A 14,854-nucleotide genomic window follows, 5' to 3' on the forward strand; every position below is an offset into this window, starting at 1 on the left:
AGATGACCTTTCTGAATACTGCTAGATACCCCGTTTCCCACCATACTTTCTCCTAGATGCCACCCCTTTCCTCCAGAAAGGTTCCAGTAAATGTCTTTTCCAGCTGCAAGTACTACCTGTAACCCGTTCAGAATAGGCTGCCTCCAACAGCTCCTATAAACCTTTCCTAAGCACCGACACACAGAATGCTCAAGTGTGAGACAACGTTGTCCTGAAAAAGGATTGAGTCCTTTGATCCTCATCTCTCTCTGAAGGGTTAAAATAGGAAATATAAAGTGACTTTATAGCTTTCATGCCAAAGGCACTTTTAGGACCTTTAAAAAAAACCTACAGTGTGTGGAGTTAAATTTTCTATAGGGTAGATAGTTAAGGGAGAAAAATGTTTTGTATGGTAAACAGCTTTGAATAACTGTGGCAGTAATTTTAAAATTGACACTTGCCAGGGAAGAAACGCACCTAATACAGAGTCATGAATATCTGACGTATAAAAGTTTTTATGTGCCTGTGGTGGAAGTAGGCAAATTTGTCATACCTGCACAGGTGCTACTGAGGGTCCCAAAAGATAGTTCTCAGTCTTGTGTTGGTGAATAACTCTGAAGAGACATGTCTACTTGCTGCCTTGAAAACTAACAGCATTCTGTGTAGTTCTTGAGGGCAAATAAGTACTCTCTCCCCCTTCCTGTCCCTATTACTTTGCTGGTGCAGTTGAACACCCATCTAACTAAATGATCCATCGTTTTTGTTCTAGGAATTTCATAGTACTATTTGGTACCTCTTCCAATAACTTTCCCCAAGATAACTTTTATAAAACCATGATACAAACAGAAACAACTCTGAGCAAGATAAATTCTTAATTTCATCTTCCCTTTCCAAAAAGTTTACAAGATCTAGAGCAAAATAACATTATTTCTGTCTCAGCTAATAAATGGCCAGACAGGTTCATTTCAAATTTGACAAAATAAAATTGAATCAAATTATTCTTCCCAAGTGCATTCTCTTCTGTTAGTGTGAACATATTTGCAGTGGTTACAGTGATGATGTTACCTTCTGAGCTTTGAATTTGGAAAGCATGGTGTTTATAAAAATTACTTAAAATTGATCTATGGAAGTCAGAACTGCCAAAACCAGTAGAACATCACCTAATTCCCCACACATTTTGATCTTCAGTGTTTCTTATTTATACTACATGCTAGAGATGAAACTGGCACTCACAGAAGGGATAAAGTTGAAGCAATGGAGATTTTACCTCCTCTCCATTTACCTAATTAAATGCGTCAGCAATACAAATGTCCTACCCAGTTCTTGAGCCTAAGGATATATACCATCTTTCAGCTATCCTTGCTCCTCAGTGCCTCCAAAGATACAGGTGATGGGTTGCTAGGTACAGTCAATGGATGCTGTTTATTCTAATGTGAACATTTATTTTATGGAAGATGACAAGCTTTGACAACAGAAACCAAGCCATCCATTTCCTCTGCTACTTGCTGTTATTCATTAAATTGACTTACCCTCTTTATTTTTATTCTCATGCCTTTTGAATAATGTGACAAGAATGCAATATCATGCAAGCCTTCAAATGCCCTAATGCCCTCTTTCCAAATCAGTGTCTTTTCACTTGTAGTCAGGATTTGGATACACAGAGGCACAGTCTAATATTTTTTCCCCAAGAACCTACAAAAGCAAATGTATATTTTGAGAAGCTTTGGTAGCCTCTTGCAGCCTAGATGAAAACAAACTGCTCAGAACGGGTTAGACCAGATCCCATCAGAGGATAGCTGGATGCTTTGGTTCTGCTAATCAGAAATTAGCAAAATACAGACCACTAATCCATTGCATTGTGGCAGTTTTGCTGCCTGTGCATTCATTCAATGTTTACTTATTTGGGGTGGGCAAAAGCTATTTCCTGTAGTAAGTATTTACCTTCACCACAGTAGATAAAAATGGTATTAACTTTGGCTAAGAAGAAATGTGTCACATACCTTCTGGTGGGGAATTACAGCCCTGGGAGAGTCAATTCTGGGTGCTGTGGTTGAAATTGGCACCGGACGTTTAGATCTGCAGACAAAAAAAAAAAAAAATTAGAAACATGGACCCCTATTTTTCAGCTCTAATTTCATGAAAAAATGCTGCTTCATCAGGAGTGAAAGCTAAGCATAGCCTAGACTTTTTCTAGTGATCACCATGGTTTTTCTACATTCGCAATTATAAAGGTCTTCTTAAATGTGAGAAAAAGCTCAATATAATTTCTTTGACTGATGAAAAGCCACCAGTTACAGAAGCAGCCCTGACTTGGGAGATCATCCGTTTTCCAGTACCTTGTGACAAACTGCATTTTCATAGATGACCATCAGCCACAACTAGACAAATTCAGGTTTGGGCGGCACTCTGGAAAAAGGGACTTAGAAGTGTTTTAAAATGCAGAGACTAAACTTTACTTTAGCATCTCAAGATCAACTCCTCAAAAGATTATTACTTAATAGCTTAAACTGTATAGCAACTGCCATAATTTAAACCTCTCTGCAGGAAGAAACATGGGCTTCATTTCAGACAATTTAGTTTCAAAAGGGGCAGGTCACTACTGGACTAACCACACTCCACTCCAAATGCCTACCTTTCACCTGTATTTAACAAATATACATACATGATAATTTAAAAAACAAAACCAAACCCAACTAAAATGCTTTCAAAACACACAGTTTGCCCTTTCATTGGAACATAACAAAGCAAGCACCATGACAAATGCTAACTGAAGCACCCTAGGATGTTCAGGTAAGCAAAGATGTGTTTGTGGGAGGTGTTGTGAGAACCTGCATAGTGTTGAACATCCCCCTGAAATCTTTCCAGTACACATGGGATCACCAGAGAAAATGAAATGAAAAATGTAAAAATAGTAAAAAGAATCAGAATTATACAAGTAATATCCTATTGCTAACCTACAGATCAGGATTATGCCTGGAATTTTCATCTTTAAAAAGTGCATTTCAAAATTAGGACAAGTACAAAAATTAAATAAAAATACTTAAAAGCATACAAATCAAGTAGAAGTGACTGGGACATTCGGAATTGTTTGCTTTAGACAAGAGATGAATAAGGGAAGACATTACAGAGGCTTAAAAAATAATGAATGTTAGAAAAAGGGAAATAAAGCTATGTTCCTGGACATTAAGTGAAATTGAAAAGTCAACACACATAAAATTGATAAAGGCAAACATTTTTTCCTAGAGTACTTGATTAACCTGAGGTCAAACTCATTGTTACACGACATCATTGAGACTATGAGAACAGCAGGATATCAGAAAGGATTAGATATTTATACTTACAACAAAAAACCCAACAGCTGCTTTAGATTGGGTAAAAATAAGTAGCCATACAGATTTTCATTTATCATGGCACAGCTTAAAAAACTGACAGTGGAAGACCTTCTGTGCTAGGTTCATTATTTCCTTACTGAGGGTTGTGTTGCACTTTCCTCTGAAATACTTCCCAGTGGCATCTATCAGAGACAGAAAGCTGAGCTAGACAAAAACTGGGCTCATCCATAGCGGCAATCCCTGCATTAATACCTAGCTTCACATTGAGCTCCGTATTTAGCCTTAGCTGCCACACATGAAGTATTTCCATAAGCAGGAGTAAACAAACAAACAAAAACCCTAGGAAAAAGGAGTAATCATTACAGAAACTGGAAGATTTCCATATAGAAGATATGAAATTTATGCTACTTTGAGAGCCGAAAACAAAGGTGATGTAATAGATGCCTACCTCACAACGAGATTCTATGAAAATGAACACAGTTTGAGGAGACAATGAAAAGTGGCATTTTGTTAAACAGTAGGTAATTAACCTGTGAAATTCACTGACAAAGCATTCCTGAAACGAGAGGCTAGAAAATTGTAAAAGGCACTAACATTGATACTTACAGCTGGAATATATCACAATATACTCCCTAAGACATAATTATCTGAGAAATATATACCCTCCAGTTCTAAGAACAAGAGCTAATCACTAAGTGCCTAGAACAAACTTTCCTCAGGCGAGTTACTACCTGATCTTCCCTCAGGAGTGAGTGCTGTACCCTTCCTCCACGCATTTTAGCTTAAAAAGAGAAACAATAAATCATATTCATGAGACATGCACATGTACCATGAAAGACATCACAAAAGAGAAAGTAAAAAAAAATAAAAAAATTAAAACAATCAGCTGCAGCCCAGAACACAGTCAGAGTTGCTGAAAATTGACTGCAACAATTTATGAAAGCTTTAGGGGGAGATTCTGATCCTCCTTCCATTGGTGTCATTTCTGGGTACACCCAGGTATTTCTGTGAAGTTACACGGGGGACCTGGGCATACTCAAGACCACAGCTGGACAGAGCACACACTAAGTGTCCCCTCTGCTCTGCTCACTTATCATGAATTTTAGTGCCAAAGTTGCTCAGCACTGTAAACGACGTTTGTCATGTACAGAGGTATAGCAGACAACCACATACTGCATGTTTGATGCATAACTGGAAAATACTTGTATTTGCAGCAAAGGAATTTATTTACCAAACTACTCCATCACTTCTGTTGTTTATTGTGTCTATTTTTCCTCATTCATTACCTAACCACAGAAGATGAGGTTAAAAATCTGTATTTCTTCCACATTACTGATAAGCTACATCTGTCATTCACAATGCTATCCAACCAAGATTTTTATTTCACACTGACTTCGAGGTTTCAAGATGTTACTTTAAAACAATAAGGTTCCTACATAACTCTGCTCTGGATGTTTATAGCTTTGATATTTAAAAAAAAGAATGATGAGGCTTGCTAGATTTAGCAGAGGCTTGCACCAGAGAAAAGGGCAGAAGAGGTGAAGTCAATTTGTGGAATGAAAGTGTATGCACTTACAGAATAAAGTGATTATTTACATAAGAGCCATTACTCCTCTGGGAAAAACATCTGCACGTTCAGGACATTTTTTTTGCTCCCTCTTTTGCTAGATGAATCAAATCCTGCAGCAACACAAGTTTGCTTATCAAGTGATGATGGTGCTGTTGTAAACGTGTTTGTCCAGGTTTACATTTTAATCCACTGATTGCAAAATTATTTTATTCCAAACACTCAGGGAGGGTACTTGCCTAGTAGGGCTATGAAGAGGATGAAAGTCCAAATTTCACAAATGACTGTGATATTTTAGATTTGATGTTGAAATGTTCCATCAAGATTGTTTTTCTGAAGCAATTAATTTGATTTCAACTTGTAGACATTTTCTTCTATATTTTCAAAGTTAAAAATGGAAACAAAAAAACTCATTTCAAAATGAAAACTCAAAACAGTTTTAATGATGACCAAGTACATCATTCTGGTATTTTTTTAATTGTCCTCCTTTCCACAGGTACGCTTCCCCTCTCTCTTAATACTGGTTCTCTTTGTTAATGAAGTTCAAAAACAAGGTGGATGCAGTTTTTCAATGCAGTTCAATTTAGATAGCAATTTCTACTTGTTCCCACCTACCTAAATATATCTTTAATTGAAGAGCACTTGACTTCAAACCTGGTATCTTTGAACCCACGACAAAGGTTCATTAGGAGTCAACTGCACTAAGAGAAGCTGCCTGCCTAAGGAAGGGCTGCAAAAGAGTTCTGTAATGCACTATCAGTTTAACCTGTGTCCTCGGGGGAGCACAACACTGTAGTTGCAGAGAGGTGACATGATCTATGAGATAATAGCACTTTTTCATCTTCACGTGGCTTTTTTATATTTCGTATCTTCACCAGTCAGTGTCTATCTTCTCTTTTCTAATTCTCAGGACAACTAAAATCAACATTTCTTTTCTTACTGTAAGTTTTTGCTTTCATTTTATTAAACGAGCACTTATTTATACCTTGTTGAGCATCTTAATAATTGCATCTTAATATTTCAACCACTAGAAAATGAAAAGGGGTCAAGTGCATGGAAAGGTAATAAAACAGATTAGATTAGGGTTAGAAATGCTTAGAAAACATTTTACATGCTTTACTTATCACCTAATTGAAATGGAGTCATTCTGGAGTGGAGTAGGTGAGCACATAGTAGGATGCAAAACAATAGAGCATGTGGAATTGGGCTTCTGGTATGTATCTGTTTTAATGCAATAATATTCCTGACAATTTAGCAGGGGCAGGGGGGGAAGAGACATAAAAGCGACAGACTAAATATTACTCATAGTTATCAATTTGAGGTGTCCAATTAATAAGTGCTAAGATCAGTAATGTGTCAGTTAAATCTTCAGGTAAACAGTGAATTAACAAGCCAAACAGAAGCTGCTTCTTGTTCATAAGTCTTGCACAGAACATTTTGAGTCTTGTGATATCATGGTTTAATTCTCTAAGCCCTGCCTGGGACATCAGCAAACAGTCTTAGTGACTCCAATGAGAATCGCAAAGACAAACCCCTGAACATTTCACAATACTTCAAATATAACTGCGATCACTTTGGGGCTAGGATGAGACCTACTTTCCCTCTCTCAGGATATCATCTGTGCCTGCAATAAAATTGAAAAGTATTTCCACCAGCAGCTTTGCTCTCTATATATCAATGGTGAACGCAAATATTAGCATTTGGCTAGATGAGTGATTTGTTAATTATTTCCCTGCATTGTGCTGCACTCGGATTGCAAGACAGGCAATTATGCTTTCCAGACCTAATGTTCATATCCACAGCAATATACAGACAAAAACTTCTTATGCATAAATGGCACCAACCTAAAGGCAAGTTGCTATCCAAAAAAAGCTATGAAAGATAATTTGTTTAGAAGTATGTAATACCCATTTTCCCTTAGAAAGGATCACAGTAGGGGCAGCCACAAACATGATGGGATATAAAGGGAAAGGAAAAGGGAAGAAGCCTTGGAGGTTTTTGTCAAAGGAAGGAAAGGAAGGGAACTGGAAACAGTATGTGTAAAGCTGAGATTTTTGAAAACAAGTAGGTATTAAAAGATGTTGGAGAAGCAAATTCTACTCTTTGACCCTTTTTACTTCTGTTGCATCTGCACAGTGCCTGTTGCATCTTCATAACTCTTCCCCTCCCTCCTGCTATGCAAAATCCCTTCTTTCTTGTACTGCCCCACATTCTGCCCTCCAGCCTGTTCCCTCCTGAATGGAGCAACTGGCTACCGATGCCTCCACCTCCTCTTAGTTGACTCTGCACCAGCTCTAAAATTCCTCCATCCCAGCAGCTCCTGTGGGCAAATGGGGAGGCTCTGCCAGTATCCCTGCAGCTCTGCTCTGTGTGTGATAGTTCTCCAAAGAGCACTAAGTATGGATGCTGAGCACATGCCTGGCACTGACCCAATGCACGTAGCAAGCTCTACACTTAACCTCCATGGAGCATGGACACCTTTTTTTCAGGCAGGTTGTTTTTCTTGCTGTCCTCTTCTTCCTGTCTTTGCACTATTTTTAAACCATTTGCAAACCTTTTTTCTCCTTATCAGTACTGAAAACTCAGGTAACCCATAAAGAAATGTGGGTTCATTCCCAGGAAATTTCATCCAATTATAGAACTTGTTTATGCTGTCATGGATTGAATTTGTATGTAGAGGTGTATTGCCATCAACACTGTTGAAAAAATACATTAATTTATATCAAATCCGTAACTTTGCTTCTATGTAGTAAGTAGATCATAAGAATTTGAAAATGAGCTTGCTTTAATGCTGAATTACCAAATAGATGACGCTAAAGAGCCAGCTCCAGAATCAGGGAATCACAGCTGAACTTCAAAGATATGATGATTCACAAAAGAATAATATAAAGCTTTGTAACTGCCTTCTGTTCATACAGAGGAGTTCAAGTGTTGTCCAAATCCAAGCAGACTTCTAATACTATGCAGATGAAGTCTATTTTTCCCCTTGCCATTCAACATTTTCTAAAAGCAAGAGCCTAACTCAGGATACTTTGAGGTTCCTGACCACAAATTACTTACTTTAGTTTCCTGAAGCTGTTAATGAAGCATACTTAACTGATTTTCCTGTAATTCATCTTACTTGGGATGTGGTCCTTACAGTATGCCACATGGCTTTTAGAGCATTTCTAATTGACATATATGGGAGAGAAAAATTAGTGAACATGGATAATTAGATCTTAACTACAGTCTGCCTCATTTAGGCCTTCCACTTTTTCTGTCTCCAAACTAAAACACTTCAATGAGCTTTCCATTAATGCCTGTATCTGAGAGACTTTGACTGGAAACATAACTCTATGTCTTAAGTCTTAAGACTGCTAAGTCAAGAAAGGTAGCCAGGACTTGTCAGAAGAATTTGTTTCCTTTTGAGGTACTCAAGTACTGTTTGAAGTTGTCATTACCGTAACGCAGAAACACCACGGGGCCAGCCTGTACCCAGTGCTCAGTATGGCTGTGCTGCAACAGACACCAGCCAGGAAAGCACAGACACGAAGAGGTGGCCAACCCCTGAAGATACCTGGAAGGCAGGCAAAACGGACCTTGGTGTATCTCTGCTCCCGCTGTAAGAAACAATGGTGCCCCCAATGATTAAGATTTTGTGAAAAAAGAATGAGGCCTGACAGCTCTTGTAGTGGCTGGTGGGCAAGAAACACCATAGTAAAAAAGGATCCAAATGAAACTATGAACCTCACATGCACAAATAACACATTACAAGATTGATCTAGTAAAGCCTTAGTATTTTACCTGATTGAATGATTCGTCATTCCACTTCTTAAAAATACTATATCATCCATTCCAATTAGCTTCAAGTGTGTAATTTACATTTTGACATGACCGTGCTTAAGCTAATCAATGTTAATCAATAAGAAAAGGTCCCAGCCCTAATATGTCGTGACCTTCCTGTCTACCATAACATTTTGAGTAACATATTGACATCGCCATTGCAGAATGCAACCAGTAACTGTTTGTCTGAAAGATTACAACTGTCATGTGTACTTAGTAAGTTGTGTCAGCCCATTGACTCTAGTGAGATGTGCCCCTGATATCCATCTTGACCTTTCCATGGTGAGTGCAATACAATATGTGAAAAGATTCACATGGAGATTATCTTTAGCTCATCCAGAGAATATTTCTCAGACAAATAAAACAATGATTTTTAATCTCACCTCTAAGACGGTATTTGGGGGGGTGGGGGGGAAGTGATGTGCACTCTAAGAACAGTTCTAATCCCCAAGTAGAATCTTCTTGTAATGAAAACTTCATTGCCCTTCAAAGCCTTGGCATATACCCACAGTTTCCAGGCTCTTTTCTAAAACTAATGAGGACACTTTATGCAGTGAGTATAAACAACAGTCCACTCAATTAAACTGCTCATGTAAGGAATATATTTATATTTATTGCAGTGACTGACATTGATATTTTATTTCATTTTCCATGGAAAAAGCTGCTCATTAATTTTAACAGCATTAAATGTTACTACTCAAAGACAGTAACTCACAGCCCTGTCCAAATGCTAGCCTGAAACCTATTAACAAATCCTACTGTCCTCTCATACCTACGTACAGAGACAATTGGGCATGCAACGGGATTCAACTCTATTTCACAAGGAGTGAGGGAGGACCACCTCTCTCAGCGTATGGCAATACATGGTAGCTTCCTTAATCCACTAGGGGAATACATCTTTTTCAATGCTTTGAGCACACAGTATCATCACAAGTTTGGGGAGGAAACCTTGGCTATTGGAGGTAGGTGGCTCTCAAAAGTTCTAGAGTCACCTGCCTAAGCAAAATAAACTAACTAGTATCACATGTCGCATCCACCATTAGTGTTCCTCTCCTTTCTCTACTAATCTGCTTAAAATTTTGAATTTATACACATTGTGATTCAGTAAAGCAGGTAAGCAGCTGTTTGACTACTCTGCTTTTATTGTCTTTCCAAAGGTAGACTTTGTAATACCTCTCTTGAGTACAGGTACATACAGACTAAGATGCTCACTGAGTGAACTGTGGAGGGCTCCAACACAGACTGTCCACATGGTCACAGATCTCAGTAACTGGTCCAGTCTAGATCATAATTATTCCAGTAAACATCACATGGAACATCTAACATTGTACCAGCTTTGAATGTATTTCTTTCTGATATTTAGCCAGTATTTTCTTAATTTAACCTTTAAATCCTGCTGAGAATCACACTGGCATTTTTAAACATAATTTCTGTAGAACTCAAAGGAATGGCTTAAAGGACAGAAGCTTAATTTTTTAATTTTTCTTTTTATACTCTGATTTGATTTTTTTAAGTGTCATCTAATTTCAGGCTACATTTCTGTGGCAATATGAACATATTTGTACCTGAAAATATGTTGAGTCCATCATTTCTGGTGAAATGTTATCAAATACAAATGGCATATCTTTGTCAACAGTTAAGGCTGAGTTGTAAAATATTGTGTTCTGATAGGAGGCAGGCATTCATATCCTTAATCCAGTCTGGCATGGTCACAACCATCTCACTTCTGCATTCAGTAATTCAGAGATCCTTTCTGGAGTCTTGATATGGTCCTTGTTCCCTAAACTTTTAAGTGCTGCTATGCTAGCTATTGAGTCCCAGGTGGGACTCCTGAGTGTAAAAGTGTTGCTGCAGCCTCACCCAAGGAGCAGTCATTTGGTACTGGGCATTCAGTTTCCATAGTTTTAAGACTGCGGTCAGAAAGGCAGGAACAATCAGGGAAAACTTCATCACTCCAAGAATGGATTTCAGGAGATAGATTCACAATGCTGAACACAAACACTAGCAAATTATCACTAGCATTAGTGTTCCTTTCAAAAACAAGTCACATTCATATGGGCTCAGATTCTACCTCTAGTATGTAAGCAGTCCCTGAATGAAAACATCATTAGTCTGATTAATGTAATGGAATCATTCAAATAAGGGAAAAAAAATTCCAAATCCATGTTTTCATTTTTCTGTTTGTTTTTACTAATCATGTCCTACAATGCTTTTAGGAAATGTTTCTACAGAATAGTCTAAGTACCACTATTTCAGACCGTGCTTTCATCAATATTGTTTATATAGTTTTAATTTACTCTTAAACTGGGATAGATACCCTCTTCTAATTCTTCTGAGCATAAAGGCAGCCTAAATCTGTTTCTGATTTAAAACGTGCCCATCAGCAGACCTAAAACATGCACAGAATTGGTTACTATTCACAGCTTCAGACAAAAGAAAGCAGTTTACAATAACCACTGAATTCCCCTTGCTTGCAGTTCGCTGTCACCACATGCTTTATTTATAGTAGGCCTGAAATAAATACTGCAGGATCAGCCATCTTTTGGTGCTGCACAAAAAAGGAAAGCCATTAAATATTTACCATAAGTCTCTCATAGCTTTGCCTCTGACACTTTCCCTTTCACTAGAGAAAAGGATTATTTAGCTCATGATTTTCCAGCAAAAGGCAGTCAGTTGTGACTGTCGGGAAGTAAATGGTAGCATCATTGGCACGCCCTGGGAGGGGGAGGTTGTGTCAACGCACACCAGGCACAGAAAGTCTGCACCTCCCCTGCTCCCCTCCAGCAGCATAGGGTGACGCCAAGGCAGGAGTCTTCAAGTGTCACAGGAATGTTTGTGCCAGCAGAATGAGGCGCGCTCAAGTTACAGCACTTTCCAAAACTAAGCCAGTACATTTGGTGAATCCTTTCCAAGGAGCCTGATCAGATTCCTTGAGTCAAGATCAAATGAATGTTGCGGATGCTCCAGTGAAACGTGTTGACAAATAATACTGCACTCTTGTGCATTGCATTTACTGTGAATTTAAAAAAGAAACCCATTTGTATGAAATAAAAATAGATTTTGCATGCATTTTGGTTTTCACCTGTGAACTGAATACTGTAGGACAGTAAGTTTATGGCCTAGTATCCATGGGACAACCAGCCAGCCAGTTAAAGATGAACTTTGACTGGCCAAGAACTAAAATGCCTGGGGGCAGCTGTGTAGCTCAGGTAACTCATTAGAAACTGATACTGAAAAATGACTGAGAACTAAACTCCAAGAGGTCACAAAAAGATTAAAAGCAAAGCAAGGTCTTTTTCCACCACAACCCAGGTCATTACAGAGTATGATCATAGCCTTCCATAGCATTGTCTAGCAGAACTAGCACCAATCTCCCCTCAGTACATCTAGAGTAATGTAGGTTTCTAAGGAACGAGCTGCATCTATACAAGTATCTAATGTTTTAGAATATTAGCCTTGTCTGCCTGAATGCTATCATGCCTCGTGGAGTTCTACTGGGTAAATAATGCACAGTGCCAAAGACATTTCTTCCCTTCTCCCCTCACTGCTGCTCTCTTTTCTTCAGCAAAAAAGAATTCACTTCCTAGATGTATTTCATCTTCCAAATGGAAGGAAGCGGAGCTGGTCTGGAGGGTCCCATACCTTTCCACACCATGGGATCACAGGTCTCTTTCTTCAGGAATGGTCAAAATACTTCCAACTCCCTGCCACTTGCCTGTCTGCATCATTTAACTTCCCAAAAGCAGCACAGGGAGGCACGCTGCAGGCTCTGGAGTACTAGGCAGACAGACTTTGAAAATGAGCAGTCAGAAAACGGAGCGTTTCACTCAAGCCAGTAACAAGACAAGTTCTGGCTGCCTGATCAAACCTCTGGCATAGCTGGCGAGACCTCCATCCTAATTTTGTGGTTTCACATGAAAACATAGCATGGGTGAGTTGATAAGAACAAATTTAACAGGGAGTTTAGGGAAGGAAGCTGTCAAAAAAAGACTTGACATCCACAAATTCCTGAACCCGTAATGGGATATCTACATGACTAAAACATGGAGAATTCTGCTCAGGCCAGCACTGAGCACTAAGCACTCATTGAAGACCTATGTTAGTGTACCTTGAACAGTGCAGATAGATTGATGGTACTTGAAAAAAACCTAGGTTTGTAAAGCCAGAGAAGTGCAGACTCTCATTGTTTAGGCAGGCAGGTACGAATGGGCATTCTTAATGCTTCCCTTCTGCTATGTTTGATGTCTTGCAATTTGATGTCCTGCACAAGTGCTGACACCATGTACAGCTTTTCTTGACAGCCAAATAAAATATAACCAGTTCCCCACCCTGAAAAAGAAAACCCACAGGGAACTTAAGTGTGATAATAAAAGTGAGTAGCAGCAAACACTGTCTGAACTGTCAGGTTATAAACAATGCTCATGAAACCTTCATGGCCAGGATCAATAAAAGGAAAGGCCATCGCTCTTGAGAGCCACGAGCCATTAGAAAAATAAAAAGCTTTCTGTCTCAGAGCACTTACGTCTAGATTTCATGTGCCACTGCTTCTTCCGTGGCCTTATAGACTAAACAAGCAAGTTCAGTTCTACTTCCAGTGCTGCAACAGTGAAACCAAGCCACAGATTGCCTGGTAAGGCATTCCATGACCTTGAAACATATCCTGTAGAGCCACGTGACTACTTCACATAAATGTCCATCATCAAAATTTAGGGCTTAAGTTGACCCATCACAACAGTCAATTTCCTAATGCACAAACATGACTTTTCCATTTGAAAGGATTTCTGTTTCCAAACTTTTATGCAAATTAGATAACTGAGTTATCATCTCTGATCTTTATGGAAAAAGCTTTGTTTTTCCATAGTAGTAGAACACTCAACTCCAGTTTCATTGCTGCAAGCCATTTCTAAAAAAGTAAAAATGATCTCTCAGCACAGTCATTCTCCTGGTAACCAAGTCCCAGGAGATTTTGCCATTCTCCTGTTTTGTTCTTACTTGGTTGAAAATTACCATCACTAGTGAGTGCTCCCATATTTTTCACGTTAACTATTCTTCTTCTCACCAGTACAATCTTTGTAAAATTATTTTTGTTGGAAAAAAAGGATATTTCATTGAAAATTTTTGGCAGGTGACTAAACTGCCACAATGTTTTTGTACTTAGGTAAATTAACCCATTTGTGCCTAGGAAAAATGATTTTTCAAGGTGAGATTAATGTAAGTTCCCAAATATTGTGGAGATGCCTTTCGTTCAAGACATTGGGATACTGGATCTTTAATAGGGTTCTATGCATATGTCAGCTGGCGGAGATCACATGCTGATAGGGTCTAGCTTGTATAAATACTGAATTGTGGAAAGTGAAAGCCAGCTTAATGCCTCTGAGCACAACTTTTTGAATAGCCCCTAATCATCTAAGAAACAACACTTAAAAAAAAAATTACTTTTCAGACTTTGTCATTTGTTTTTCCCATATAACTCTAGTGAGGCTGCATGGGTAACCAATGTGAACTAATAGCTCACATCAAAAAGCAACTGTCATACTGAAGAGGAGATTCTATGGATTGTATGCATTTAGAGCAAAAGCATCATCTGTGAAAGTTCTCACTTGCTAACAAAGTTGTCTGACCTATTTGTGCTTAATAGTATTTCATATCACTTTATGCTGTTTTTCTTCTTTTCAAAATGGATCTTAACTCATCTACATCTATTATCTATGCAGGCATATTTCAGTCTGTGCAACACTCCATTACTGCTTACTTTGCTGTTCATTATCCACATAAATTGATTATCTATTGTTTTGGAACCAAGAGACAAGCCAATCCTCAGAAAGATAAAAGAAACAATAGATAGAGCAAGAAAGCAATAAATAATGATGATACTTCCACTAGAATTATGTGGACAAAGAATAATGTATACCACAATAAATAAAGCTTTAGCAGTCTGAAAATACTTTAAGCAAAACTAACAATTACTTCAATCAGTAAACAATAAATAAGCTGTCCTGGATGCTGTAAATACCTTTTTTTTTTTTTTTTTTTTTTTAATTTTGTGGCCACTAGAGTTGCTGGCAGTGCAATTTAGAGGTCAGCAAGTACAAAACCACAACAATTACTTACATGAAATATCCCTGCCAACACTTGATCAAAACTACTGTTTTAA

At 38.3% G+C, this 14,854-nt stretch overlaps 1 protein-coding gene across 2 annotated transcripts in view; it reads right to left on the minus strand.

The window, feature by feature from the left end:
* The window catches only part of LDB3 (LIM domain binding 3), a 118,997-nt gene that overhangs the window by 67,994 nt on the left and 36,149 nt on the right, over positions 1–14,854 (minus strand). For both annotated transcript variants that reach the window (XM_010567877.1, XM_010567878.1), the window contains one exon: positions 1,980–2,055. In XM_010567877.1, coding sequence (XP_010566179.1) covers positions 1,980–2,055 — 76 coding nt within the window. The remainder of the gene's footprint in view (positions 1–1,979; positions 2,056–14,854) is intronic.

This window comes from Haliaeetus leucocephalus, unplaced genomic scaffold (genome assembly GCF_000737465.1).
Source record: "Haliaeetus leucocephalus isolate CR32 unplaced genomic scaffold, Haliaeetus_leucocephalus-4.0 Scaffold229, whole genome shotgun sequence".
NCBI lineage: Eukaryota > Metazoa > Chordata > Aves > Accipitriformes > Accipitridae > Haliaeetus > Haliaeetus leucocephalus.